We start from the raw sequence: 27,370 nt of genomic DNA on the forward strand, positions 1-27,370 counted from the left end.
GTTACTTCTCTCTCAGCTGCATTTTTTTCAGCTGCGATGTAAGATGTCTATAAAATAGTATGGGAATGCAGAAAAATAAAATAAATTCATTCCTTGTCTCCAGGCTGAAGCCCCTGCTAAGCCTTCTCTCCACGTGGACTTTGGGGGGGGGGGGTTCTGGTATTGGATATAGAATTGAAAAAAGTGAGGGGTGGGGGGGTTAAAAGTTAATGAAAGACTATTACCGCAAAAAGGTTCATTGTCCCTCGTCACGAGGTAATGTTTACCCCTCGCCGTCTTCGTCTTGTCGGCATAGTATCCCATGTTGGCGCACGTTTGTCCCGGGCAGTTGAAGCATTTTCCCTGAAGGAAACTGTCGTAGTTGTCGCAAGGGAACGCCTTGAACGTGCAGCTCGGGAAGATTGAATCGATGAAGAATCGGAAGGCCCTCCGGTGGTTGCATAGACTTTGCCACTTGCCATCTGTATCAAAGGTAAGAATGAAACGGATTATATTAATGCTCATTAATTTCCTGGGCCATTGGGTTACACCATTACACGTCCCCGCACAAGCACCCACTTACATATTATGTCGGTGAAAGCGCCGATGAAGACGTTATTGCACCCTATTTGGACTCTGCCACCATTCGGATAGAAATCGACGTGGCCCAGGGCCTCGTACATGCCCAGCCCGCCTTTGAGGAAACTGTTGCCGTTCGAGTGTATGACGTCGACGAAATCCGCATCCGTCGGGTCCAATCGGAACTTGGTGTCGTAACCTTCGAAGAGTGGTGAAGCCGGGTCCAGACCTTTGGGATATAAAACGATTGGGTAAAATACGGTATCACGAATATTTCAAAATCATTTTTTGGCTTTTCCTACAAAGTGAAGCCATTTTTTTTTCTTCATAAGTTCCATTACCTGTGATCCTGCTGATGTTGGCGCATTCCGTGCCGGCGAAACCGGCAACGTGAGCCCCCAACGAGAACCCGATCATGTGGAAGTCCTGGTTAGTGGTTCCCCTCTCGTAGTTTATCATCTTGATCAGAGCCGCGGTCTGCTTCCCGACGAGCTGGGTGTTGGCCGCTGCCTGCACGTAGTTCGGCAATGCTGAGCCTTTCTCCCAGTCAACTACGATGACGTTGACGTCGTCCTAGAAACAGAAAGTATAAGAGAGCTTCAATCGAGATCTATGGCAAATGGTACTGAAATATTTGAAGGGACCACCTATAAAAATCAAGCGGAAAGGTAGCCATAACAGGGGGTTAAGGGGACCACAATGACCTGTTACAAAAAGATTTATATATGAAAAAACTAAAGCTTTCTCAAGTGAAATATGGTCGGGCAAAAATGGGGCTACTTTAAGAATTCGGCAGAACCACCAAGAGAACTAGAGTCATTTTCTAAACATTAGGCCTATCTAATCTAGCCACATCCCAAGTAACATCGTGTCTATAAGAGGCCTACATGATGACATCTTATAGGGCCTACCTACTATGATTTAAAAAAAAAGCGTTTTCTTCACTATAAATTTGCTGGACAATATCAAATTATTAATTGAAAGGGCCTCACTCCTAAAGGGAGAGGGGGGGGCGCTGCTTAAGATAGGGGGCAGAGCCGTCTTCAAAGAATCATGAGCCCCCGGGAAATGTGTTTTCTAGGATTCGAACGCCTATCTGACTAAACTACCTGTTTAACTACTTACACACTTAATTTCGAAAATCATAGTGTATGTACCAAATCTCATGACTAGGAGGCCCCCCAGGGAGTGCCCGTGTGAAGCTTATGTGTTAAGACGGCTTTGACGGGGCCCACGGGTGAGAAAATTTAAGTGGCACTTTTCTATGGTTTCCTTGAACTGTAGAGTATGTTAACGCCGAATTGCATATCAATCAATTATAGTACCAGGTCACTTTTTCCTGTATTAAAAATATAATGATGCATGACACCTACCATATAGAGTAGAGCTTCGGTCATCTGGAGGACCCAGGCTCTTCTCCCGCTGCTTCCGAAGCCGTGGATGATGACCTTCACCGGGTTGCTGCCGTTGAAATGCGAGAAGTATAGAGTGGAGCTGTTGTCGTACCAAAGGACGTCGCCGTCCATGGGGTTCTTCCTGGTGTAGAGGACGAATTTGGTTCCGATTGCCTCCGGTGCTGCCGGTAGCGTGTCCAGGTAGTCGAAGGCGCCCTCGTCCCGGAAGCAACCGAACCCGCGGTAGCAGACCACTTCCTCGGCCCTCTTCCGGACGTGCGACTTGTGGACCTTCCGTTTCCTCATCTCTTCCCACCTGGCCATCGAAGTGACGATGGCCGACCACACTTCGAAGTCGCTGGGTTCCTCGAGACCGGTCTGTGGCCTCCGGTAGAACGCGGTGGTGGTGGTGGTTGTTGTTGATGATGATGGCTGATTTATCGATGACGACGACGACGTCGGTGAGGGCGACGATGACGGTTGTGGCGGCGGCGATGGTGGCACGTTTGTCTGATGATCGATGAAGCTCTTGGTCGTCGTCGTCGTGACTTTCACGGCGAACGTATTGAGAAATAAACCTGATCGGGGGAAAATAATAATTTTGTCAAAATTTGAATTGAATTTTACTGGAGACACGAATGGATGAAGTCGGTCGCGCTTAATCGGATAAACGGGTACCCCGCATAAGGAGCCATTCAAGTATTACGTGAGCAGACTTTCAGCCATTTTTGACAACTTCCTCCCCTTGTGAGTAAAACACTGACCCCCCCCCCCCTCCCGTCACCAAAATTTCGTCAACAGCTTGGAATATTTCATATCTTCAACAAAGGATGGTTGATGACGTGAGTAACCTTCAAGCCACCCTCCCCCACTTGTCATCAAAAGTCAGCAAATCCGAACCCCCCCCCCCCTCGATGCTGACGTAATACTTGAATGATCCCTAAACGGATAAAATCTAGCGTCAATTTCCTCCACATAGACAATGTTAAAGTTCCCCGTTAAAAATGGTAATTTCAACGACTTTTCCCCGCTTAATAGTCACACGTCACCTTTTAATGCACAACAATCGCTATACACATAATTTTGTTTTGTTGGAGGAGATCGTTGCATATATACCAGGATTCAGAGGGGCAGAGCTGATGACGAAATTTTGCTGACGGGGGGGGGGGGGGGTCAAAAATGGCTAAAAATTTGCTTACGTAATACTTGAACGGCCCCTAAATGCAGCGGCTGACTGCGACGCAAATTTTATGTTTCGTTTCCAAGTGAATCTATTCTCATTATCAACCAATAACTAAGAAATGGTTTGGCTCCCTGCGGTCACATCCCTACGGGAGGGGGAGAGGGGGTACGAGAACGAAGGACGCGTGCTCTGAAAACATACGCTCTCTTTTGTTCAATGCATTTTTTATTCTACCTGAACCTTTCATTTTACATGAAATGGTTTAAAGCGGGGGGGTTCTCGAACTCTTCCCCCCATCCCCCTGTGCCCCCCCCCCCATTTTTCCTATTCAATGGTTATCCGCGAGCTCCCCGGCTCCCCAGAGCTGTTTAACAAAACATATTTTCGAAAAATATTTGTCATGGTCGGCGATCCTGACAAAGGTTGGAGGCGCACTGTTTGAGAACCACTGGTTTAAAGAATTTCAGAAAGAGAAGAGTGTAGGTATACAGTCAAACCTCGTTAGTGCGTCACCCGGTTAACACGTCACTCCGCTTACCGGATCACTTTTTGGAAGTCTCAATTATCCTCAACCAGGAATTGGCACAGCTATGGCTTACTCCGTTTAACGAGTCACTCCGCTTATCAAGTCATATTTTTGCTCTCCCAAAAGTGACTCATTAACGAGGTTTGACTGTACTTGGGAAAAAAGATTCCGAGGTGGGCTCGAGTGACAGGTACTGCTGATGATTGGCGCTAAAACTCAGCTCAAGACGAGGCGGTTTTAATGTTAGCACGTGCATCCATATCAACGAGAATATTCGTTAGCCGAGGCAGAAAAATCACGAAGAAGAATCTTCGTTAGCCGAGGCATCATCGTACAGTACGGTGATACTCATCGGCTTACGAACATTTTATTCGTGATTTTTCTGCCTCAACTAACGAATACGGATTCCTTGATATGGATGCATAGTTGGATGCGTTGATATGACGTAAAACAGCCGCATCGTAAGCTGAATCGATGTTGCCCACACTTGTCTATCTAAAAGTTTTTGAGCAATTTCATGTAAAATAAAAGATTCAGCTGATAGAAAATGCATTGGAAAAAGAAAGAAAGAAAGAAAATGGGAGAGCCTTTGCTTTTTCAGAGCATGCTTTCTTTCATTCCAAGACTCCGAGCATCAAACTGAAATAGTCTGGTTATTCTAGGAGCTTATCTTTCCAATCTACATGTATCAGACATAGAAATGTGCTGGCCAAATCATCAATGGATAGGGCACCTAAGAATTCGGATTGGGTTGTGTCAATACAAGCTCCAGTAAACTAAGGCTGCGTGCTCATAGTGGAGCAAAGAGGTACGAATTGCGACTAGAAAGAAAAAAAAAAGCGTAGAGATATGCGCACGTGATAAAAGAGGAGCACGGATAGAGAAAATTATGATGATGATAATCCCTCCGCAGAAGAGAGAAAGAGAAAGAAAGGTAAAACAGACCAATAAGCAGATAGAGAAAATCAGCAGATCGAGGTGAAAACAAACATGCTTGTTCAACTCCCGCACCTCGTCGAATGGCCTCTTTCTTTTTTTCGCTTCGTTTCTCGAGTGTGTGCGGTGTAGTCAATCATCGTCGCTAGTCTCTATTACGCACTCCCGTACCTCTCGGTCGCCTCACTATATGTGCACGGCCTGAAGCTGGTGTTGGTTGTGAGTGTGCTTACATTAGGGGCCATTCAAGTATTACTTAAGCAGATTTTCAGCCCTTTTTGACACCACCCCCCCCCCCCCGGACAGCAAAATTTCGTCAGCAGCTTAGAATATTTCATATCTTCAAAAAGGGGTGGTTGATGACGTAAGCAACCTTCAAACCCCCCTCCCCCCCTGTCAGCAAATCCGAACCCCCCCCCCCGATGCTGACGTAATACTTGAATGATCCCTTAGCCTAAAATAACAAAGATCTTCAATATCTCATCTCATCTCTCCATTTAGTTGTTCGTTCGATTTTTAAGCTGCCTTCAGTCAGTTCTTTGCCTTTTTTATAGCGTTACTCGGTGTTTTAAAAAAACTTGTCTTTAAATTTTGGGCAGGACCTGGAACCATCGTCTATAGCAGCGTTTCCCAACCTATGGTCCGCGGATCAGAGCTGGTCCATGCGTCGATAGCATAGGTGGTCCGCAGGCAGAGTTGATAAAATTATTCTTTCATTGTAATTAATATTTGTAATATCCATATGGGTTTGAATAAAATTATACTTTCGTACTTTTGGTTCATTCTACATCATCGAAGAAAACGCAACAAATTGCAATCCTGAATAAGGTACATGACTATATTTTTTTTTGCAAAAAATTTCAATTCATTTGCTTTAAATGCAATTTGCTAATTACTGCTAAAATTGCTGAAGGTGTGGATTCATTTATCCTGCGATCCAACCATTCAACTTGTGACTAAAAATAATTTCATCATCCGTGCGAAACTCACAATACACATTAACAAAAAAAAAATGAAAGCGGACGGGCACTGCCCGCTCAAGAAAAAGCCTCAACCGTATCTCATATACCGCCCTCCAGAAATAATTAACTTCACCCTAATTTCTATAGAAGACCTTTTTCTTTCTTAAGTGCAGCAACGGTATTAGAGGGCGCTTTTTGCGTGTGTGTTTGTGCGTGTGAAAGCGCTGTAGTCACGCGTCGGCATCGAAAACATAACATTATAGAGGAAAATAAAACAAGAAGGTGGAAGAACACCAGCGATTGTTTATTTTCACGGTCGGGCAACGGCAGCTGGTGAACGTACCCTGCCTCTGCCCGAGTTCAGCAGGTCGCGCTGCCAAAACACTCTTTATTCAATAGCAACCAAAAACCTGCTCTTTTTTTTTCCGTATAAGAACCAGTCTCTTATGCAACGACAGAAGAACACGGAGCTTCCTTGGTGTGTTTGTAATTAAAGTGTCACTTCTCTCCGATAAGCTTATCTGGGAACGCCAAGCAAACCACGGTTTTAAACATTTCTGTTGTTGCATACATATAGCCAGTTTTATGAAACCGTGGTTGTTATGATTTGGGAGGGGGCCGACAGTAGATGCCGGTCGCTTAACGTCGCGTTGGAATGTAAACAAATCGGTGGCGTAAACATCTGGGGGAGCAGCAGGGCCCATCACCTGCCAGAAGGGTTTCCAAGAGGACTGTCGTAACTTGAACTGAAAAAACACTTTGATGCTTCAAATACTGCTGGGAATGTGTAGGGAGATTGTATACTCTCGATTTCTCTTGGCCCGTGCTTGGGTCTAGAGGGGCGCCATCGCCCATCCCAAGAGCCATAAAATGTGGAGGGAAAAAATTGTCCTGCGAAATACGGGATTGATTCAACGCACCCAATTGTGTCCGTCTCCATTGCATTCGCAGATAATGATGTCTGCGTCCACTACATTCGCATCTGGGCGCGGTAGCCTAGTTCGATAAGATACTCGCCTTAAGTACCAAAGGATGTTTAGAGGTGTCGATACCCGGGGTTCGTCCTTGTCAGAAATTTTCCCGACGCAAGTGTACAACAGAAACGGCGACATGATCACAGAAAGAGATTGCTACAGCAGGGATTCCCACACCCAGAGGTTAGCGCACCAACCTCTCTGTGAGTGTGTTCGGAATCGGCAATAAACTGTAGGTCCCGGTCTAATTAGTTCTCGTGTGCAGAAAATGGCCGTGGTGCGACACAAATGATCGCAGTTGATGGTGCCTGCCTCGGCTTCATTCACAGCCAATGATGTCAGCCTCCACTCAATTCGAAGCTGAATATATCCGTCTCAGCACCATTTGAAGCTGGAGGTAGCTGCCTCGGCTTTATTTGTAGCTAAAGGTGTGTGTCTCGGCTTTATTTGTAGCTAAAAGTGTCTGCCTCTGCTTCATTTGCAGCTGAAGTTGCTCGCCACTGCCCCATTCGCAGCTGAAGGCGTCTGGCTCCACCTCATTCCTAGCTGAAGGTGTCTGCCTCCACCTCATTCCTAGCTGAAGGTGTCTGCCTCTGCTTCGACAATAAACTGTAGGTCCCGGTCTAATTAGTTCTCGTGTGCAGAAAATGGCCGTGGTGCGACACAAATGATCGCAGTTGATGGTGCCTGCCTCGGCTTCATTCACAGCCGATGGTTTCAGCCTCTACTCAATTCTAAGCCGAATATATCTGCCTCAGCCCCTCATTCGAAGCTTAAGATGTCTGCCTCGGCTTCATTCACAGCCAATGATGTCAGCCTCCACTCAATTCGAAGCTGAATATATCCGTCTCAGCACCATTTGAAGCTGGAGGTAGCTGCCTCGGCTTTATTTGTAGCTAAAGGTGTGTGTCTCGGCTTTATTTGTAGCTAAAAGTGTCTGCCTCTGCTTCATTTGCAGCTGAAGTTGCTCGCCACTGCCCCATTCGCAGCTGAAGGCGTCTGGCTCCACCTCATTCCTAGCTGAAGGTGTCTGCCTCTGCTTCATTTGCAGCTGAAGGTGTCTGCCTCTGCTTCATTTGCAGCTGAAGTTGCTTACCACTGCTCCATTCCTAGCGGAAGATGTCTGCCTCCACCTCATTCCTCCTATCTGAAGGTGTCTGCCTCAGTTGCATTCGTAGTTGAAAATATCTGCCTAGGCTTTATTCGCAGCTGAAGATGTCTGCCTCGGTTCATGCGTGTATCCGAGGGAGGGGGGGGATGCGATAGGACAATTTCCTTTCTCCCGAGATCTAAAATAAGAAAAGAAATTGTCCCGTAAATCGGGGGCCGATTCAATGAACCTACACAAGAAATCGCCGCTCCCTTCTAACACGTCGCCCCTAGATCCGCGCCTGCCCTGCAGCCCTGAACTAAATGTTACGTACTTTTTATTTATTTAATTACGGTCTGTGTGCCCTTGAATGGCCTCTCGAGGAGTACGCCCTGTCGTAGGTCGGGAACCAGTGGTTTTGAAGGCCGGTCCCTGATTGTGTCTTGGGGATTTTAAATGGTGGGATTGTTATCAGTCCGTTTAGTTGGAAAGCCCCAAAATCGATACACACGCACACACACTCACCCGAGGGGAAGAAATAACGGTTTTGTCTATTTCCTATTTACGGGGGTTCCGTCCCAGATATGATAACGATTACCCCGTAATTAAACGAGTGATATATCTCGTTTCGGTAATTATGCAATTGAGCATGAACCGTGATTGATATACAGAACTAGTAACGGGTTATTTATTTTTTCTGTTGGAAATGGGAATCGGCCTCCGACGGACTACGTACGCATCAATATGCACCCATTTGAGATCCGGTCCCCGTTCCAGAGAAATTATCGATTGAGATGATGAACACGCGTAGCCGGTTGAGCATGTTTTGACCTTTTCGGAGGAAATCCGACACCACACAAAAAAGAAAAGAGAAGCAAGCGACCTCTTGAATCCAAATGAGGAATGAATAAACATTAATCTTAATGTATGCGTATCTATCCAATATGCGAGTCATTCATCAGTGTAATTAGCGCATTCAGAAATTGGTTTCGTATTATGTGTAAAAAAAAAGGCCAGAATCGAATTGATGTGCGGGAGGATGGCCCGATTTCTATTTTTATGTGTTTGGTATATCTTTTACGGTGAAAATGTGATAAATCTCGGTTATTATGCATAATCGCTGACCATATTTTGGTTTGATAAATTTCTATGAAGTTTTATCACTTTTACCTGCGGTTATGTGAAATACCCACGCGTCGTTGTTGAATTTGATAAATACTGAAAAATTATCATTTTTTTTTTAATTATCACTTTTATAATGACCCCCCCCCCAAGCGTCGATGGAAACATAATAATCGTGCTAAATTTATCACATTTGCCGGTTATTATGCGTAATTGCTATTTCGTATCTGTAAATATGTTTTATCGCTCTCATTGCCGTAATAAAATTTATTATTTAGATGACAGGAGTCCGAACCGGATTTAATGAACTGTTATTTAACGAATTTTTCTGAACATCCCTGAAATAGCTCATAACTCGTGTTTGATGAATTTTGAAATCGGACCTCGATATAATGAACTGTCATTTAACAAATCCTTTAAATAAATTTTTAAAATTTTTTCACGTATACAATAGGACCCCAATATAACAAACTCCTATTTAACGAATTCTCCAATCGGAGCCCGATATACCGTCGGACCTCGATATAACGAAATCAGATTTAACGAATTCCCCGATTCCCCAAATTTTTTTAAAAGTTTCTGTATACATTTAATCGCTACTCTGATGTAACAATTTTTCTGAGTTTAACGAAGAAAAGTTTCGGTTTTATCCCATTCGTTAAATCGGAGTTCGACTGTAATTGACTCTCGGGGGCCGTTCAAGTGTTACGTCAGCAGATTTTTAGCAATTTTTTACCCCCCCCCCCCCCACCCTTGTCAGCAAAAGTCAGCCTCCTCACCCCTCTTGTCAGCAAACTTTCGTCTGGGCCAAATCTTCCTGGCCTTTAATACACAAATTACACATATTATAAATAATAATTGCTTCCCGTAAAAGGGGGGGGGGATAAAACAGTGTAATTGTTTGTATAAAATGTAGTAGAGGCCCACAAGTTGTGGAAGATTATTAGTTGTAGAAAGATATTCTTTAAAAAGCTATATGATTGCACTAAATATGTAATTGATATGGGTACTTAAGTAAATATATGTATATAAATTATTTTATTATGATTATTATTATCAATTAATAGCAAGATATTGGGCCGTATTCACCGACATGGTTTAAAGTGTAGTCACAATTTTCGGATAAGAGATCAACTTAGATTGGTTTAAAACCTGAATTTAACCAATCCGTGTCGATCTCTCATCAAAAGATTGGGACTATAGTTTAAACCAGTGGTTCTCAACCTGGGGCCTATGACCCCTTGCGGTCCTGGGATATTCTAGGGGGGGGGGAGCCACGGGAGAAAATCAGAAGAAAGGTGACTCACGACAGGTGGTCGAGGGAGTCATAGAGAGCTGTGAAGAGAAGCTTTAAAAGTGAAACATGGTTGAATAATATTACTACTTTCAGAATCCATCAGATCCATCCATAGAGCCATGGGCATCTTAACCCTTGTAGGCATGACCTGGGTCTATAATGGAGGGAAGGGACTGCACTGTATGGGATCTGGTACTATTATTTTCATACGTAAGCTGTTCTTTCCAGATAAGTATGGGAGGGCCACCAGAGCAACGGTTGATGTGTTGGGAGGGTTGATTTATCGTGCAGGTACGTTGGATCGTTCCCGTAATTTACACAGACCGTTTTTTACCATAGTTTGACTCCTGGGAGAGATGATAATCCACCATTTGAATCCGTGCCTAGCCAGGATTCCAGAGATTGATCTGATTTATTAAAATTTCATTCATAATAAAAAATAGAAAGTATCTCACTCTTGGATGATGGTAGAGGTAGGCCGTGGATAGGGCAGAGGGCCACGAGAAAAAATGTGAACCATAGGGGGCCATGAGCTGAAAAAGGTTCAGAAACACTAGTTTAAACCATGTCGGTCGGTCAATACCGCCCATTGTATATAATATTTAAAAAATTAGGGATATGTATATAAATATGTTATGGCAATTTGCGAATTGGCCCTGATAAGATTCCTTTTTTTTTTAATATGGCAACTCATTTCTTCCTTTTCGGTTTTCCTTGGGGGAAAATGGAGGGCATGTCAATGATCCTGGGGTTTTGATTCTCGTATGTGTGTGAGTTAAACATCTAAAAAATAGTGACATAAATTCGAATACTGAATTTATAGCATTTAATAAACAAAATAAATCGAATTTAATGAGACGTACAATGTTTTTGTAGAAATAGTGACCGGAAAGGCGCGATCCCACCGTTGCCATGGCTGTATTCGTGCACCTTTGACTTTTTAATTTGCCCTTTTGGTGAGAGCTTTGAAAAATGGAAGCAAACTTAATAAATCTACGCAAAAGTCATGGCTTTAAAATACGCTTGCACCTGTAGATGGTGTAGGCTAGATAGGGAGGGTATGTAGTGCGATCATCGCATTTTGGTGTCTCAACACACCAAGGATGGGTTCAAGATAATTGCTGGCCAGAAACGTGAATGTAATAAACGTAACCCCACCCCCTATTTTTCATTCTGTTCCTTCATCTGACGTCATACACGTGTGTTATGTTCAATCATTTCCTCTTGCATAGCATCAGGCACATATCTTCGCTCATTCGCATAAAACTGCGGGCTTACTTTTGAAATAATCAAATAACATGAAATAATTAAAATACCAATTTGTGTAAAATCCCTCATCATCCAGGTCCTCTCAGCCGGTAACCTGAATTACAGCCTCGAAATCGCGCGTATACCTTCCTGAATTTTCACGACATTCAACTGGAATTTTTTATATAAGTTGCACTGCATATCAGGCAACCAAATTATGAGAAAATAAAATAGATATTTCTGCGCATGCGCGAAAGATAAAAAAAAAAAATCATCATCCACTAAAAATGCTCATATGTCATTGAAGAAGAAATTGTCACATATTCTAAATTCCTACACAGGGTGTCTCATATGCAGTGCCAATATTTTCTGCTGATTTCATAAAAATTGGTTGAAGACTCAGCATGTTATAAGCAAAATAACATGTAATGGAAATTAGAATTTTTATATAAAGCATTTATGTCTTTGTGAATATACTTGCTACAGTGGAACCTCCCCAAACGAACACTCCCCGTTAACGGACACCTTCATAGGCGGAGATAGACTTGGAAGTCTGGGGGGGGGGGCAAGATGATGATGATGACAATTCTCATATATGCATATATACATTAGATCAGTCGACTCCACCCTTGACGCCCTCCCCCCGTATCTCCGCCCATGGACACCTTTCTAATCCCGGTCTCGTGGAATAGGGCGTTAATGTATTTCACTCCCCGTTAGCGGACAGTAAAGTGAGGTAAACCGTAATTTTTTCCAAACGTTGATTTGTAAATTTTTGGTCAAACACCAAGAATTTATCATATTCAGCTGAGATTATGTTTATACGTATTCAATTAATTATTTAATTTATTGAATAGTGAACTCGAATGTTAATGTTGGTCTGTTGTTTGTTCATAACGAGTGAAGAAAGCCAGCAGTTTAAGACTGATAATGTTATCATGAGACTGTTCTTATCTTCACACTTATTTTAATTTCATTTTTATTGCATAATATGTGTAATGCAAGCATCATGTACAGGTAAAGATAATTAATTGCTTCAGTGAAGAGAAGAAAGGTTATAAATTTTTCCATATTTATCACACTTTCGAACTTTATTTGGGAATTATGCGTAATATCGCCCGTAAAAGTGATAAATGTAGTGAAACTTGATCAAACTGCCTTTATCGAGAGGATTGGAGATTATGCATAACCACCGGTGTATCACTTTTACAGTGTGTAACAACACATGTACATTTTAATGTTAAAATGTATATAGTAACCGATTTCGACCGAAGCCAAATGTCGTAAAAATGCGAAAGTCGTATAAACGAGGTTCCATCAGCGGACTCTCCCCCCCCCCCCATCAGCGGACAAAATTTTTTGATCCCATGGGTATCCGCTATCGAGAGGTTCTATTGTATTCCCACGAGAATGCGCACAAGTATTGCGCAATGGTAGTACAATATTTTGTGAAAGTTACAAATCATTTGCGGTTTTTTATCAGAAAGGGTTGATTAATAAGCTTTTCTTCTTATTTAATTTTTTGTCGGTCCTTTAAGAATCACTCGTGACTAAATTTTCACTGGAAATAATGAGTTCCTTCCCATAGGGTTCACTTGACCGAAATTCCAGAATTATCAGTATTTTTCTACAAATTCGAGAAAATGTCTAAACTCCACAAAGGACACAGACTTTTGGAAACATAGTGTATATGTCATTCTTGTCATGTCAGTCTGGCCCCTTCGTGAAGTGGCCAGCCCAAATATCCGAAATTCGAGCTTTTCGCCCGCCCTATATATATATATATATATATATATCGATCCCCTATGATGCGGGGTCGTCGTCGCGTTGGCGTATTTTTTGTGTGATAATTATGGCCATGTATAATTAGCCAAAGCTAACCATCATTATTACTGTTAGTTATGGCAACCCTAATGATCAAGGGAATCTGAATAGCGTTATCTTAGTGATACATATGTACAAGGGTCGGCGAAAGCCCGAATTTCGGACATTGTCCGGGTCAACTAGGCTGGCCACTTCGTGAATTCGCGAAGTAGCCAACTTCACACTTTGGCAGTAATATATATATAAACATCCAAACGAAATTTCTCAAGTTCTTGAAATTTTGAACATTCACGTCTCTGGCATGAAGGAGACGATGCATACGATCGTCGCGTTTCTCGATGTTGACGTCATTGGGGGGGGGGGGGGACCCACAAAGCCCTATCCGGTTGCAGTGGCCCAAAGATTTAGGCCAGTGACATCTTCAATAAAAATAAAATATTATTAAAAGAGAAATATATATATATAATGTTTTTATACCCGAAATTAGCGTGTGCCCTTGTTAGTAACGTGAACCGCAGATAGAGGATGAGAGAGAGGAAAAAAGAAATAAAAAGGGGCTGCCAACACACATTCGTTAATATTAAATAATAATAATAATACCTGGAGATTTTTTGATTCTGAGGTTTTCTTTTCGTTTCTTCATCCTCCTTCTTTGCAATTTATAGCGTAATTTTTCTTTTTTTTCCCCCGCTCGTGCTCTTTTGAATTGAGCTCGATTCGTGCAGCTTTCTCTGTTTTTCTTAACAAGTCGCCTTGTCTTTCTGTATCTGTGTGTACTTCTTTTTTTTATATATATATAATACTTGCACAATAAAAAGGAGGGAAAAAAAAGAGGTCAGACTCGCCCTTGAGATGATTTTTCTACTAGCGAATGGATGGATTGGACCACGACGTATGGGAATCGTCCGATTTGCCTCTCGTGATCGGTAGGTAATGGTCACGGAATGGTGTTCGGGAATTAACCACGCGAATCTCTCGGAAATTTTTTCTTTTTACTGCGGATATTTACGATTCTAAAAGCAGGTTCGGTACCTGATTGTACAAAAGAAGTCGCGAATTGCCAGTGAGAATGGGAGGGAGATATTTACTACAACTTTTTTTTCCCCCCCCCCCACAAATCAAATAAAAAAAATAATCACTAAATACACTCAATAATCACTAAATACACTCACTTCCAAAAGTTAAGCACGCGACGGCTTATATAACATAACGACACCACTTTAACCGTGTCGTTCTGGATTGGACTGTGAATGGAACACAAACGCGTGGTACTCGGGCGCGTAGTCCCTTCTTGTGGAGCTTTCGGTGCCCAGTACTGGCAAATATTGTCTTACCAAGTGATGCTGAAACAATGTATGTATGTATGTAACCATGGCCCCCACAAGGGGGGGGGGGGGCTGACAGGGATCTAGACCTGGGGCCCGGGACAGTTCTCATCATTTTTTGCTTTTTCACCCTATAATTTAACTGCGGAAGGGGGCCCCGTGAAAAGTCTGACGGGGGCCCGCAAAAGATTCCAGCCTGGGGGCCCCGCTCCAGCATGTGGGGGGCCATGTATGTAACAGTGGTGAAAGTCACTCGTGGATTCCGCTCGGGCACTATAGCAATATACCGATCATCAGATAGGTGTGGTAACCCTGGTTGACTGGACCCATGTATCCGGTCAGCTGTTTGACTTGCTTGGGAATTGTTTATTGTAGCTATAGTAGCTAAGCAGAATCGACGAACGACTTCCAGAACTGTTACTTCCAAGGTCGCAATATCACTTGGTAAGATATATCTGCTGGTACTGAGTGCCGACGGCTCCACGTGAAGGGACTGTACCACGCGTTTGCGTTCCACTAACCGTGCAATCTAGTGGGGCAAGATTAAAATGGTGTCATAATGTTATAGAAGCCGTCGAATGCTTAACTTTTGGAAGTGAGTGTGATTTGATGTTATAACTCCTTGATATCCAAAGATAATCTTTACCGCGATAAATCCATCTATAACAGTGTTTCTCAACCTGGACATTATGCACCCCTGTGGTTCCAAGATGTTTCAGGGGGCCCACGGGTAAAAATGGAGTTAAAGGGGAGCCATAACAGTCTGCTAAGAGGGGCCACAAACAGTTGCGAAAATAAATCCAGTTGTAAAGAAATAAAAGGATTCTAAATGAAAATGCCGCTGTGGTGGTCGAGTGGTTACAATGCCGGACTCGTGATGCGAGGATCCGGGTTCGAACCCCACAGTGGTGGTCGGCTGAAGTTGGTTTTCTGTGGTTCCCAACTTCAAGGCGCAAATGCGAGCCGATCTCCCCGTTAAAAAGTCTCGCCACAGAGAGCAACAGTCCTACAACGATAAATCATTCAACCATAACACTTCACTCATAGTTAGAAAAACTGGGGGCAGATGACAGCACTACACATAACAAGCATTACACCGAAACAAACTTTACGTCAGGTTGCACTACACGTACACTCACATTCCCGCATGTACCGATTCGTTGGGGGGTTCCGCGGGGGGGGGGTGCATGTGTGGTGTAGCAGTGGTAGGTAGGGACTAAAATGGCTCGGGGATCCATGATGTTCTTAAGTCAGCCACCTCGTTGGGCAATTTGCCTGTTGTGGCGTTGTATTTGTATTTGTATTTGAAATATGAAGGGAAAAGTATGACACTAGAGAGAGGTACATATACCGCTAGAACTAGTGCCGTCTCAACGGAAGGTCCCCATCCGAGTGCCTCAAGTGCGTGCGAGGGGTGGGTCATAATAATAAAATCTTTTACTATATTTTAAATAACTACGGCGTGTAATGCCGGCATTACTTCCAGCCAGGTAAGAGGGGCCATTCAAGTATTGCTGTGTATCAAAGGTCGAACTTGATGACGGGAAGGGGGGGGGGTGAATGATGCTTAAACGTAATCAACACCGCCCTTCCAAAAATATGAAATCATGGCATCTTGACTGAGAATGCCAGAAACGACAGAAAACCTTTCCCTTGTTCGTGGGCACATGAATTAACATCCCTCCCTTACTGATGTCTTCTACAGACCTCCTTCTCTAGTAGACCTCTGCATACCGCTCCCCCCTCCACGTCCTATCTCACTCATGGGGGGCGAGGGTCGGCAGAACTGTTTTGTGTCCACTCAACGTGTTACGTATGTTGTCCTTGAGTAATTTGCTGGACTCACGTACATAAGCGAATACATGTTCTTCAAAACGGGAGAGTGTGGTTCACCGAAGGGGTGTGCGGTGCTCTGGGAGAAGAATTGTCTACTTTCGCCCTGCCGCTCATGCTAATAATATTTTTTTTTTATGAATGGTGGATTACCACTCCAACCTCTGAACCATCTATGGTCTTCTATGACGTGGACGAGAAAACAAGCTGCGATGATTTACGGGACTAGCAATAAAACTACTACTCGTGAAAACAATTTCCTTCTTGAATGATGGAAAGCTCTGACCGCAACGGTTTTTGTGCGTAGGTGGGTTTTAAAAGAGAAGCAACCGTTTGGTGCATTTATTTACTATCCCCCCCCCCCCTCCCTCCCTCCCTGAGATACTTGATCTCGCGTTGTCTGGTCCCACCTTGCACTCGGAAAAAAGTTGGTAATCATTGGCTAGAGCCAAGATCAAACACATCCGCAATAATTCCATCAAATCGGCATTGATAGCTAAATATAAAGGAATTACATCAAATTACTCAAATGGTGGTTTTGATTCAACCATCTCGCCATTGACTGATCAACGTTTCTGGAATTTAGAGAAACCCTGGTGAAGGAGACGAGAGCTCAATGCTCGGTACTTCACACCACACAACTAGCAGCACCAATCTGTACCACTCCTTCAATTAATGCTTAACTTTAACCAGTAGCTAATAAACTTAAAAATAAAAATGTAATGTGTTCAGTCTATAATCATGTGAAAAATAATTCCCGTGCACGTGCACACATAGCAAAGTTCACTACAGCAGCGTTAGGCGGTGGTGGTCACACTCTCTATGCATATTCTCAAGAGGCAATCCAATCAGAGGCGTACGCAGAATCGACCTTTGGGGGGCGGGGCACAAAACGCTGAATGCGTGATGACTAAAAATCTACTGACGTAATTCTTGAACGGCCCCAGAGATCCCTGTTGCTATTTAGATGGCCCTGCATAAAACTGGGACTATCTAAATCATAGTTTCCCAAATTTTTTTTCTCCCATCGCCCCCTCCTTCAGAATTTTTTTTCTCCCATCGCCCCCCAACGCAATCTAACCCATAGGATCGTATGTTATACCCGTAGCTTCTACCGCCCCCTTGGAACATTCCATCGCACCCACCCAGGGAACTCCCACGTTGGAAATCACTGATCTAAATGCACAGATCTCGTCCGGGTACTCATGTCCGCCGAGGAGACCTTACGTGATGAAATCTGATACCATGATTTTCGGGATTATGTAAATTTATAAGCAGTTATTTCTAACTAGGTACGGGACCCCAGAACAAAGTTTTTTCCATGGTTTTGAAGCGGCCCTGCATAGAAGAACTCCCACAAGAATCCTTGCTGAATCTGGGTGTCCGGAGATCGAGCTTTTTTGAGAAATTTTTGTTCAGTGTAAATTCATTCAACAAATCAATTTACACATAGGAAGAGTTTCGTTCTTAGATGGGGGGGGGGGGTTTGAAGGGACCCTCAAGAGGGCAAGGAGCTCCACACGGGAAAAAAACCCGTCAATAGTCACCCAAGTCAGTCTTCATTACAATGTGATTAGTTCTGAAATAATTTTTTTCACCAATTCTGAAAATTTTTTTGATTATTTATTGATTAAATTAATTAATTCTGAGATTAATTTGAAATCATTTTGAACGATTCTGTAATTGTTTATTCGGTAATTCTGTAACTATTTATTTCGTTAATTCTGTAATTATTTATTTCGGTAATTCTGTAATTATTTTTCTTCCCAACATATCTTGAAATCATTTATTTCAATAATTATGCAATTATTCTTTTATTGATTGCGAAATAATTTCTATTAGAAATTGAGAAATTATTTTTCTCATTGATTTATGTTATTTTTTTTTACTAATTCTGCAATTATTTGTTTTAAAAATTCAAAAGTTATTTCTTTCGGTAATTCTGAATTTTCATCCATTCTGGAATTATTTTTTTCATCAATTCTCAAATTATTTCTTTCATCAGTTCTGGAATTATTGCTTTCATCAGTTCTCAAATTATTTCTTTCATCAGTTCTCAAATTATTTCTTTCATCAGTTCTGGAATTATTTCTTTCATCAGTTCTCAAATTATTTCTTTCATCAGCTCTGGAATTATTTCTTTCATCAGTTCTCAAATTATTTTTTTCATCAATTCTGGAATTATTTCTCTAATTAATTTTGAGTTTTCATCAATTTGCTATGAGATTATTTCTTTCATTGATTCCGAATTATTCCTTCCATTTATCATAGAACTAATCGTTTTCCAATGTTTTCAACCACATTCTGAAAATGACCAGCGGGCCACGACAAAAAGCTCCAAGGGCCAAATGTGGGCCGCGGGCGATGCGTTAAGGATCCCTTCATAAGTTTAATGTTATTCATTCATATGCATTGCCCCGTAAAGAAGTTTACCGTATTGCATTTTTGTGTGCCTTATACTTTACAGAGGAAGTGGCGATACCCACGGCCTCGTCAACATTTTCGGTGATTCATGGGGTGCAAAACACCGATGTTATTGGATGCTCTCCTCCCCCCCCCCCCCTCCGGATTCAGTAATTAAAACTAAATTCAAGATCGTTTTGAGCGGAATATGAAGAAACAATTATTGTAGCGGTTTCCCAAAATTTCTTCAAAAAATATATACGTATATCGTTATAGAGGGATTTATCGTAGTAGAGAATTTTATTGTCCGGAGAAGTGTTTAATATTAGACTATATGCCATTTCAAACAAGATTTGAAAAAAATAATATCGTTGCAGAGGGATTTGTCGTTTTATCGTTGTAGCGAGGTTTCACTGTACATCGCTTTGGTTCTCTGTGGTTTCGCAACTTCGAGGAACAAATGCGATCCGGTTTTCCCCTTTGAGAAAATCTCACCGCAGCGAGTAACAGGCGTTGCAAAATTTGCAACAAGATAGTTGGCCATAACTGGAACACATAAATGCTTAATTAAGTCCCATACATAGTCGGAGATAGACTTAGAAGTCTGGGGGGGGGGGGGGCACGACGATGTCAATTAATATATATATAAGATCAGTCGACTCCACCTTCGACACTGGCCTCCCCCCCAGTATCTCCACCCATGGTCCAATAATAATTTATTTTCCAACACAGCCACCTCTTCCGGATTAAAACAGTTGTAGAATGCTTCTGCGGCGATAGACCAGGGCTGTGTACGGTTTGAAAGAAAAATAGTATTTCGCTATAGAGTCATGGAAATAAGCATTGAGATTGATTAGCAACCTCCGACCGCAAGAACTAGCGATTCGATTATAAGTTAGCATTAAGGAACTATACGGAAACTAAACCTGTAGCATTTCAGTATCATCTAATCCACAAAAAAAAAAAAAAAAAAAAAATCTCACCGTTAACACTCTTTTCTATTGATTCTGAATCCACGCTCCTGGGATCGGTCTCTTCTACGAAGAACACCGGATTTTCGACTTCAAGACAGTTGAAAAACAAAAAAAAGATGTAGGTGAAAGTCAGAACGACCATTCACGTCCGAAGTGAAAAATAGGTTTTTCTCTTATTACTATTATTATTCCGAAAGTTGATCTCGATTTAGATGGAATGTCCCGGTCAACAGCCCACGGGGAACTGGTGTGGACCCAAAAAACGAACAACCATCATAAACAGTTGAAAAAAGAAGGTCCACAACCGGTCAACACCATCATCATCATCATCAACCGGAATTAGATGCGTTGCAACCATCACATGGCAGAGAAGAAGCAGCAGAACTACGCAAGTGTTGGCCCAATTTAATATTTTTAGAATGAGAATCTTCCATTTTTTTTTGTTTTTTTACCCATTTAGCTTCTTACTTACACTTCAACCAATCAGACGGAGAGAAATTATTCCCGAGGAGGCAGAGAGAACATTTTGCCCTTTCAACATCGTTCATAATCCCAACGAATGTTATTATGGAAATTGAACATTGAAATAAGTGAAGATGATTGGTCGTTGGACCGTGTAAGCTCCTTTCCATTGATCCGCGAAATGCGATGGCTCCGACTAATGAGTGTCGAACGAAAAAGGCAATTTATTGACACCTTGAGAAAATGTTAAGATTCTATTTTCCCCTCTCCAATTTATATGTTAATGTAAATGCGGTTTTCGAAATTGGGTCTGTTGTTCTCCTCGAATGGTCAGTGTTGCCACTCGAGGCGGCAATCCTCAGACTATGGAATCCGTAATGGAATAATTCTTCTATTCATTACACCAGAGATTATATGAATACTTTTTCTTTCTTACTCATTCGCGGCGACTTTGAGAACGAGGTTAGGTACTTGGGGCACCTTGGTGAGAATTTTAGTTTTCTGAACCCTTTAAGTGGTTTTTAAAAAATTCTCCTGATCCGCATTATAAGTGCCGCAGTGAAAACCACTAAACGTGTGTTCTAGAAATTTCCACCTATTTTCAAGAATATATTTTTCAATTTCGCTAGCTGATAAATGCTCCCCCACCCCACATACACACGCTAATAATAAAAACAACAAAGAAAAAAACTATCGCTTTCTGTTATTTATCCTGTAACCATAAACGTATACTACCTCGAACGGAAAGGATTCAACATTTCTGAAAATATTTTCCCTTTGAGTATGAATTTACATTAATTCTGGATTTAATTTCCCTTTGAATACGAATTTTTACATGAATTCTGAAGTTATTTTCCCTTTGAATATGAATTTCCATGAATTCTGGATTTATTTTTCCTTTGAATACGAATTTACATTAATTCTGAAGTTATTTTTCCCTTTGAAAATGTGAATTTTCATCAGTTCTGAAATTATTTTTCCTTTGAATATGAATTTCCATCAATTCTGAGAATATTTTTTCCCTTTGAATTCGAATTTTCATCAATTCTGAAAATATTTTCCCTTTGAATACGGATGTTTACATTAATTCTGAAGTTATTTTCCCTTTGAATTCGAATTTTCATCAATTCTGAAAATATTTTCCCTTTGAATATGAATTTTCATGAATTCTGGATTTATTTTTCCTTTGAAAATGTGAATTTTCATCAGTTCTGAAATTATTTTCCCTTTGAATATGAATTTCCATCAATTCTGAAATTATTTTCCCTTTGAATATGAATTTCCATCAATTCTGAAAATATTTTCCCTTTGAATACGAATGTTTACATTAATTCTGAAGTTATTTTCCCTTTGAATATGAATTTCCATCAATTCTGAGAATATTTTCCCTTTGAATATGAATTTCCATCAATTCTGAGAATATTTTCCCTTTGAATTCGAATTTTCATCAATTCTGAAATTATTTTCCCTTTCAATATGAATTTCCATGAATTCTGGATTTATTTTTCCTTTGAATACGAATTTACATTAATTCTGAAGTTATTTTCCCTTTGAAAATGTGAATTTTCATCAGTTCTGAAATTATTTTCCCTTTGAATATGAATTTCCATCAATTCTGAAGTTATTTTCCCTTTGAATATGAATTTCCATGAATTCTGGATTTATTTTTCCTTTGAAAATGTGAATTTTCATCAGTTCTGAAATTATTTTCCCTTTGAATTTGAATTTCCATCAATTCTGGAAATATTTTCCCCTTGAATACGAATTTACATTAATTCTGAAGTTATTTTCCCTTCGAATGTAAATATTCATCAGTTCCGAAATCATTTTTACTTTGAACATGAATTTTAATCAATTCTGAAATTTTATTTTCCCTTTCGAATATGAATTTTCATCTCTCAGTTCTCCCTTGAATATGAATTTCCATTAATTCTGAAAATATTTTCAATTTGAATGCGAATTTCCCTCCACTGTTTAACTATTTTCCCCTTCGAATATGAATTTTCATTAATTCTGAAAATATTTCCCCCCCCCTTTTTTTTTAAACTGAAATTTTATTAACATACACACCCACACATATATACAATACATAAAAACACAAATTAGATACAGTACGACACATATACGAATATACACATAGCGCCGTTTTAACGCATGGGCTTAGCCGGGGACCTCAAGAATAAAGGGTCCTCACGAAAATTGGATCTAAAATTTTTCTAGAATTTATCTGGTACGGCCTCAGAAAAAACTCTTGCCCGGGGGGGGGGGCGCCATGATGCTCTTTAGACGACCTCGCATACACAAACAACTTACATGGTCCACTTTTTGTTGCTCCTAAGGGATCAGTGCGATCCGTCCAGGGCAAACTATATAAAATATCTTTGTTGGTGGCAAGCACCCCCATAAAGCAGAGTGAGTAAAATAGCCTTAAATGTGATTTTCACACTCAATCCAATCACGTGTAAATTTCAACTTTATTATAATTTTAAAATGGTTTCTGAAGCTAATTATTTTCCACTTGAAGTTATAGAAGTTGTACGTTATTGGTTATTTATATGGATTTCTTAAAGGTTTTATCATTTTTTAAATCGTGGTTTAAGTTATTGTAGTTTCTGGGGGCGAGATAATGGAACTGCTTTTGGAATATGGGTTTTCTCGGGTTAGTGAATATGATAGGAAATTCCCCCGTCTGCCTTCTAGTTTTGATTTCAAACCAAGAGGGGGGTTTCTCTGTGCAGACATTAATATTTTAAACGTGTTTAGTTTGCTGAGATTGAAGCGAAAATCATTTTGAAAACGAGCTCTGTTTGAATGGAACATTAACTAGACTACAAAAGGCAACGAATATCTCAATCTCTCCTTGGAGCTCGTGTGCACTGAGCGGGACCGTACCTGGACGGTAGGTCCTAACTCAGGCCAAAGCTCACAATTGCTGGCACTGCCACCAGATGGCCGAACATGTCATAATTTTATATTCGTGAAAATTCGGAACTTGAGAAAATTTTAAATTGATGAAAGAGATAATTTTTTTTCAAAACTGTTCAAAATGAGGGCCTAATGATCTCAGAACTAATCTAAATTCAGGATTAATGAATTAAAAATGAGAAATAATTGGACGATATATAATTCCGGCACCAATGAAATAAATCCTAGAATTGATGAGAATTTTGAATTAAAATAGAAGTTGTCTACTATTACCGTAAGTGCGGGGCCCGGTGCAACCGTTCCTGTTGCATACCCGTAAGTGCGGCTTTGCGTAGTATTCACAATAACTTATGCTGTACATTAGGGGTGGATCGGAAAAGTATAGGAAAAAATTTTTTCCAAATTACTTTTCGCGTGGGGGCGGGAAAGTTGTGTATTGGATACATATATGTTGCATAATTTTTTTTATTGAAATCCATTCATATCTTCTGGTGGCCCAAGTGCCCCAAAATTAATTGAAAATTGACTTGCAAACGGTTTCCGGGTTGAAAATTCACATTTTTATGAAAATGTACTAAAAATTGTAAATTAATGAAAAATGTTTATAAATTTTGCAGAGTATTCAAGTGTTAAAGGTTGTAAATAATGTAAATAATAATAATTTTAAAATCATGAAGTATAAATTTAAAAATCAAAGCAATAAATAATAAAACTTATAAAAAGTGAATTTATATAATCTCTTTTTGATTCCATTTATTTGAAGATTTACATATTTCTAAATGTTTTAATGCTTTTTGGTATTAAAATGTTTGATACGGCTTCTTGATTTTATCCTATTCAATATGAAGCCGTGTCTCTTCTCTTCTCCACACACACACACACACACACACACTTTCCGACGCCTCAGACACTAGGCGAATGCATCTTTTAACTGCTTGGGGGCCATTCAAGTATTACGTAAGCAGATTTTAAGCCAGTTTTGACCCCCCCCCCTCCCCCTGTCAGCAAAATTTCGTCAGCAGCTTAGAATATTTCATATCTTCAAAAAGGGGTGGTTGATGACGTAAGCAACCTTCGAAACCCCCCCCCCACCCTTGTCATCAAAAGTCAGCAAATCCGAAACACCCTCGCCCCCCCCCCGATGCTGACGTAATACTTGAATGACCCCTTTGATATGGCATGAATATTTTGACCATTCCTTCCAACTTTTACTACACTAACTTGGAGATGTAAAATTCTCGAGAATAATCTTTTGGAGAATATTCTCTGGAAGGACTACTTTCATAAATTACTGGGGAATATTTTTATAGAAAATGATAAGAATTATTCTGAAGTTATTAATAATAGTCCTTCCAGAGAATATTCTCGAATATTCTCCTCAATGAGAATATTCTTCAGTTACCGAACTCTTTCCAGAGAGTATTATCAAGAATATATGTAATAACATGTATTATAATAAATAATCTCGATAAATAACTTGAGAATAATTATTATTCCCGATAAGAATATATTATCCAGTAATTTATAATAGTAGTCCTATATTCTCTGTCCCCGTCTCTCTTCCTGTCAAGGAGATGGGAATATTGAAGTTTGTAGGCACCACAATATTAAAGTGTGAAAGCAAGAAAATTAAACCAACATGACTGAATTGCACAACTTTTAAAGAAATGTGAATGATACAGAATTTAAGTGTATGTGCATTGAAGAGAACAAAAGTTCTGTATCTTCTTAGAATGAAGGGGATTGTATAAGAATAGCTTCCTTTATCAATCAACTTTGATTTAATTGCTTTTGTTGTGAACTTATTTCTGAAAATTTATCTAATTTTAAAATAATTTTTTAAGGTTTCAATATAAAGGTTTCTAAAATGTTCATACAACCAAACTTTTGAAACCTCTCATCATGACCTGGAGAATATTCTGAGAACTAAAAAGAAATACGATAAACATGTTGGGGTAAATCGAGAAGCTCTGTCCATACTTAGAACAAGACAACCATAAGTATTCTTTATGGGCATTGTATGATATTTATCACGTGTGTATATTGTTTATAATTTGTGTTAATTGCATTTTTAATTGGGTTGCTGTATTTTTGAAATATATGAAATCCATGTTTTTATGGGCATCTTTTTCTCAGCCACCTCGTTGGGCATTTTGCCTGTTGTGGCGTTGTATTTGTATTTGTTTGCTCCGAAAAAAAAGTCATAATAAATATTCAGACACACATTCAGAGCCCGACTTTGGCATCAGGAGCCCTGGTGTGTATGACTACAGTGTGTATATTTTGCCTGTTGTGGCGTCGTTGTGTTCCCAACTTCAAGGCGCGAATGCGAGCCGATCTCCCCGTTAAAAAGTCTCGCCACAGAGAGCAACAGGCCTACAACGTTAAAAATATTCAATCATTACACTTCACTCACAATTTGAAGTATAGATGGCAGCACTGAAATATCATACACGACGCTAGCTACACGCTCAGACTGTTAGGTGTACACACTCACTTTGTTCCAGACTCTGCCACAAAGCTGGGCTGGAAGAGATCTCGGCAACGGGATAAGTCCGGTGGCAGAGACCCTGGCGTTCATTCATTCATTGTTGTGGCGTTGTATTTGTATTCTCGAACTAAAAAGTTGTCATTGGGGGTGATTATACCAAAAATTGTTTTGATGTAAAAGTTTCACGCAATGAAAAATGATTTATATTTCACAATATAAACAAAATTAGTAAAAAAAAATTGAATTATTTAACAGAAAAATTGATATTCTCGATTATTCTCCAATTTTTACATCCAGGAGAATATTTTCATCTCACATCTCTACACTAACTAATATTATACATTTAATAATAAACGATTTTTTAATCTCTGCCTGTACTATTTTCCCTGTAAAACCGATTCTTTAACTAATTTTTTTTTTACTCAATTTTGCATAAAAATCGATTTTTGGCAAATATTTAAGTGTCTTGGGGCACCGGAAGAAATTAATTGAAGTTGCAAGAGAAAATTGCATTTATGCTACAGTAGTATGCTTAAAAGACAACTTTTGCTCCCCACGCCGATTCTTTTATCCACATTTTGATTTTTCGATCCGTCCTACTGTACATTCCTCGCTGAGCAGAATGTTTCGAATTATTCTGCAATGAGCCCTCAGCTGATCGATCGATAATGTTCTGCGATGAAATAGTGTTTTGCGTCGATGCCGCTTATTAGAATCACGAATAATGTCATCATTTGGGTTGTTGTTATCACTTTTGTAATGGATTAATATCATAACATGGGGGAAAAAATTCGTTTATAGTTATCGGGACTTCGGATAATGCTTTTAATTTTTTGTCCGTACTAAGTTTTTTTTGGCGCGTTCCGGAGGTAAGGTTTAACCAAACTTCTTTTTTTTTTCTTGTGGGTTATTGTTATCAGGCTGCAAGACTATGTAGGAGGCTACCCTTCTCTTATCTTATTGACGAACGTTTCCTTACGTAATGTCGTAATCAGTCCATAGTATTCGCTGTGATTCATATACGTGTAGAACTGCTTTTGCAATTTAGATAGACCTCCCTATGGTGAAGGCGAAAAAGAAGCGCTTTCCTTCAGTTCTGTCTGTTGACCAGATTCAAATTTCCTTTTCGAGGGATCTCTGAAACGTATTATATTAAAAATATATATACATTCGATGCTCGTTATAACGACTTCACGTTATAGCGACCATTCCATTGACCGGTAGGATTGAATCTGGACACAGTTATTCAGGGAAGCTAATCAAAGCGTGAATTTTGAAAGAAATATTTCGTAAAGCAAGTAATAGCCGTCGGCTCGTCGCGGAAGTGGGGCCCGGGTCATGGACATATTTCTCTGTCCAGACAGACATCTAGGATGAACGACAAGGGGCAATCGATGTCTTTTCCGTAGCTCTTCTCGGAAACATCACCAGCTTGTGGGGGGGGGGGGGGACATAATTTTTTATTGTATAATTAACTTTACCAAGTAAATATTATTTTTTTTTTACATGATTGACGGTGAACACACAAATATTTCTCATTATTAGCCTACGAGTACTCATTCACGTACTGGCACAGAGAGAGAGAGAGAGAGAGAGTCACTAATTCTCCTCATTTCACGCACTACCGAGTAATGGAATCATAAATTTATGGCATCGGGAAAATTGGGGAAAAAAACAAGAGCCATCTCGTGCCCATCACTGAAACTAATTGCCCCCCTTTTTCTTCTGCGAGATGTCTTGAAGATTCAACGCTTGACTTGAGACGTGTTTTTTCTTCTTCGAGAGATGTTTATTGCAGTTGTCCTTTTCTGCCGTCTTTCTTAATTTTAGTTGTTATTTACGA

General features: G+C 40.4%; 1 protein-coding gene across 1 annotated transcript in view; it reads right to left on the reverse strand.

Annotated features, from left to right (window-relative positions):
* Positions 1-224: 224 nt before the first annotated feature.
* The window catches only part of LOC149063745 (inactive pancreatic lipase-related protein 1-like), a gene marked incomplete at its 3' end in the record, with an annotated part of 38,842 nt that continues 11,696 nt past the window's right edge, over positions 225-27,370 (reverse strand). Inside the window, 4 exon segments of the mRNA XM_089255613.1 lie at positions 225-461; positions 563-787; positions 900-1,131; positions 1,932-2,530. Of these exon segments, the coding sequence (XP_089111739.1) occupies positions 225-461; positions 563-787; positions 900-1,131; positions 1,932-2,530 (1,293 nt within the window).

Source organism: Pholcus phalangioides, unplaced genomic scaffold (assembly GCF_987345545.1).
Source record: "Pholcus phalangioides strain wild (caught in Gottingen) unplaced genomic scaffold, Ppha-v1.0 ptg000043l_1, whole genome shotgun sequence".
Lineage (NCBI taxonomy): Eukaryota > Metazoa > Arthropoda > Arachnida > Araneae > Pholcidae > Pholcus > Pholcus phalangioides.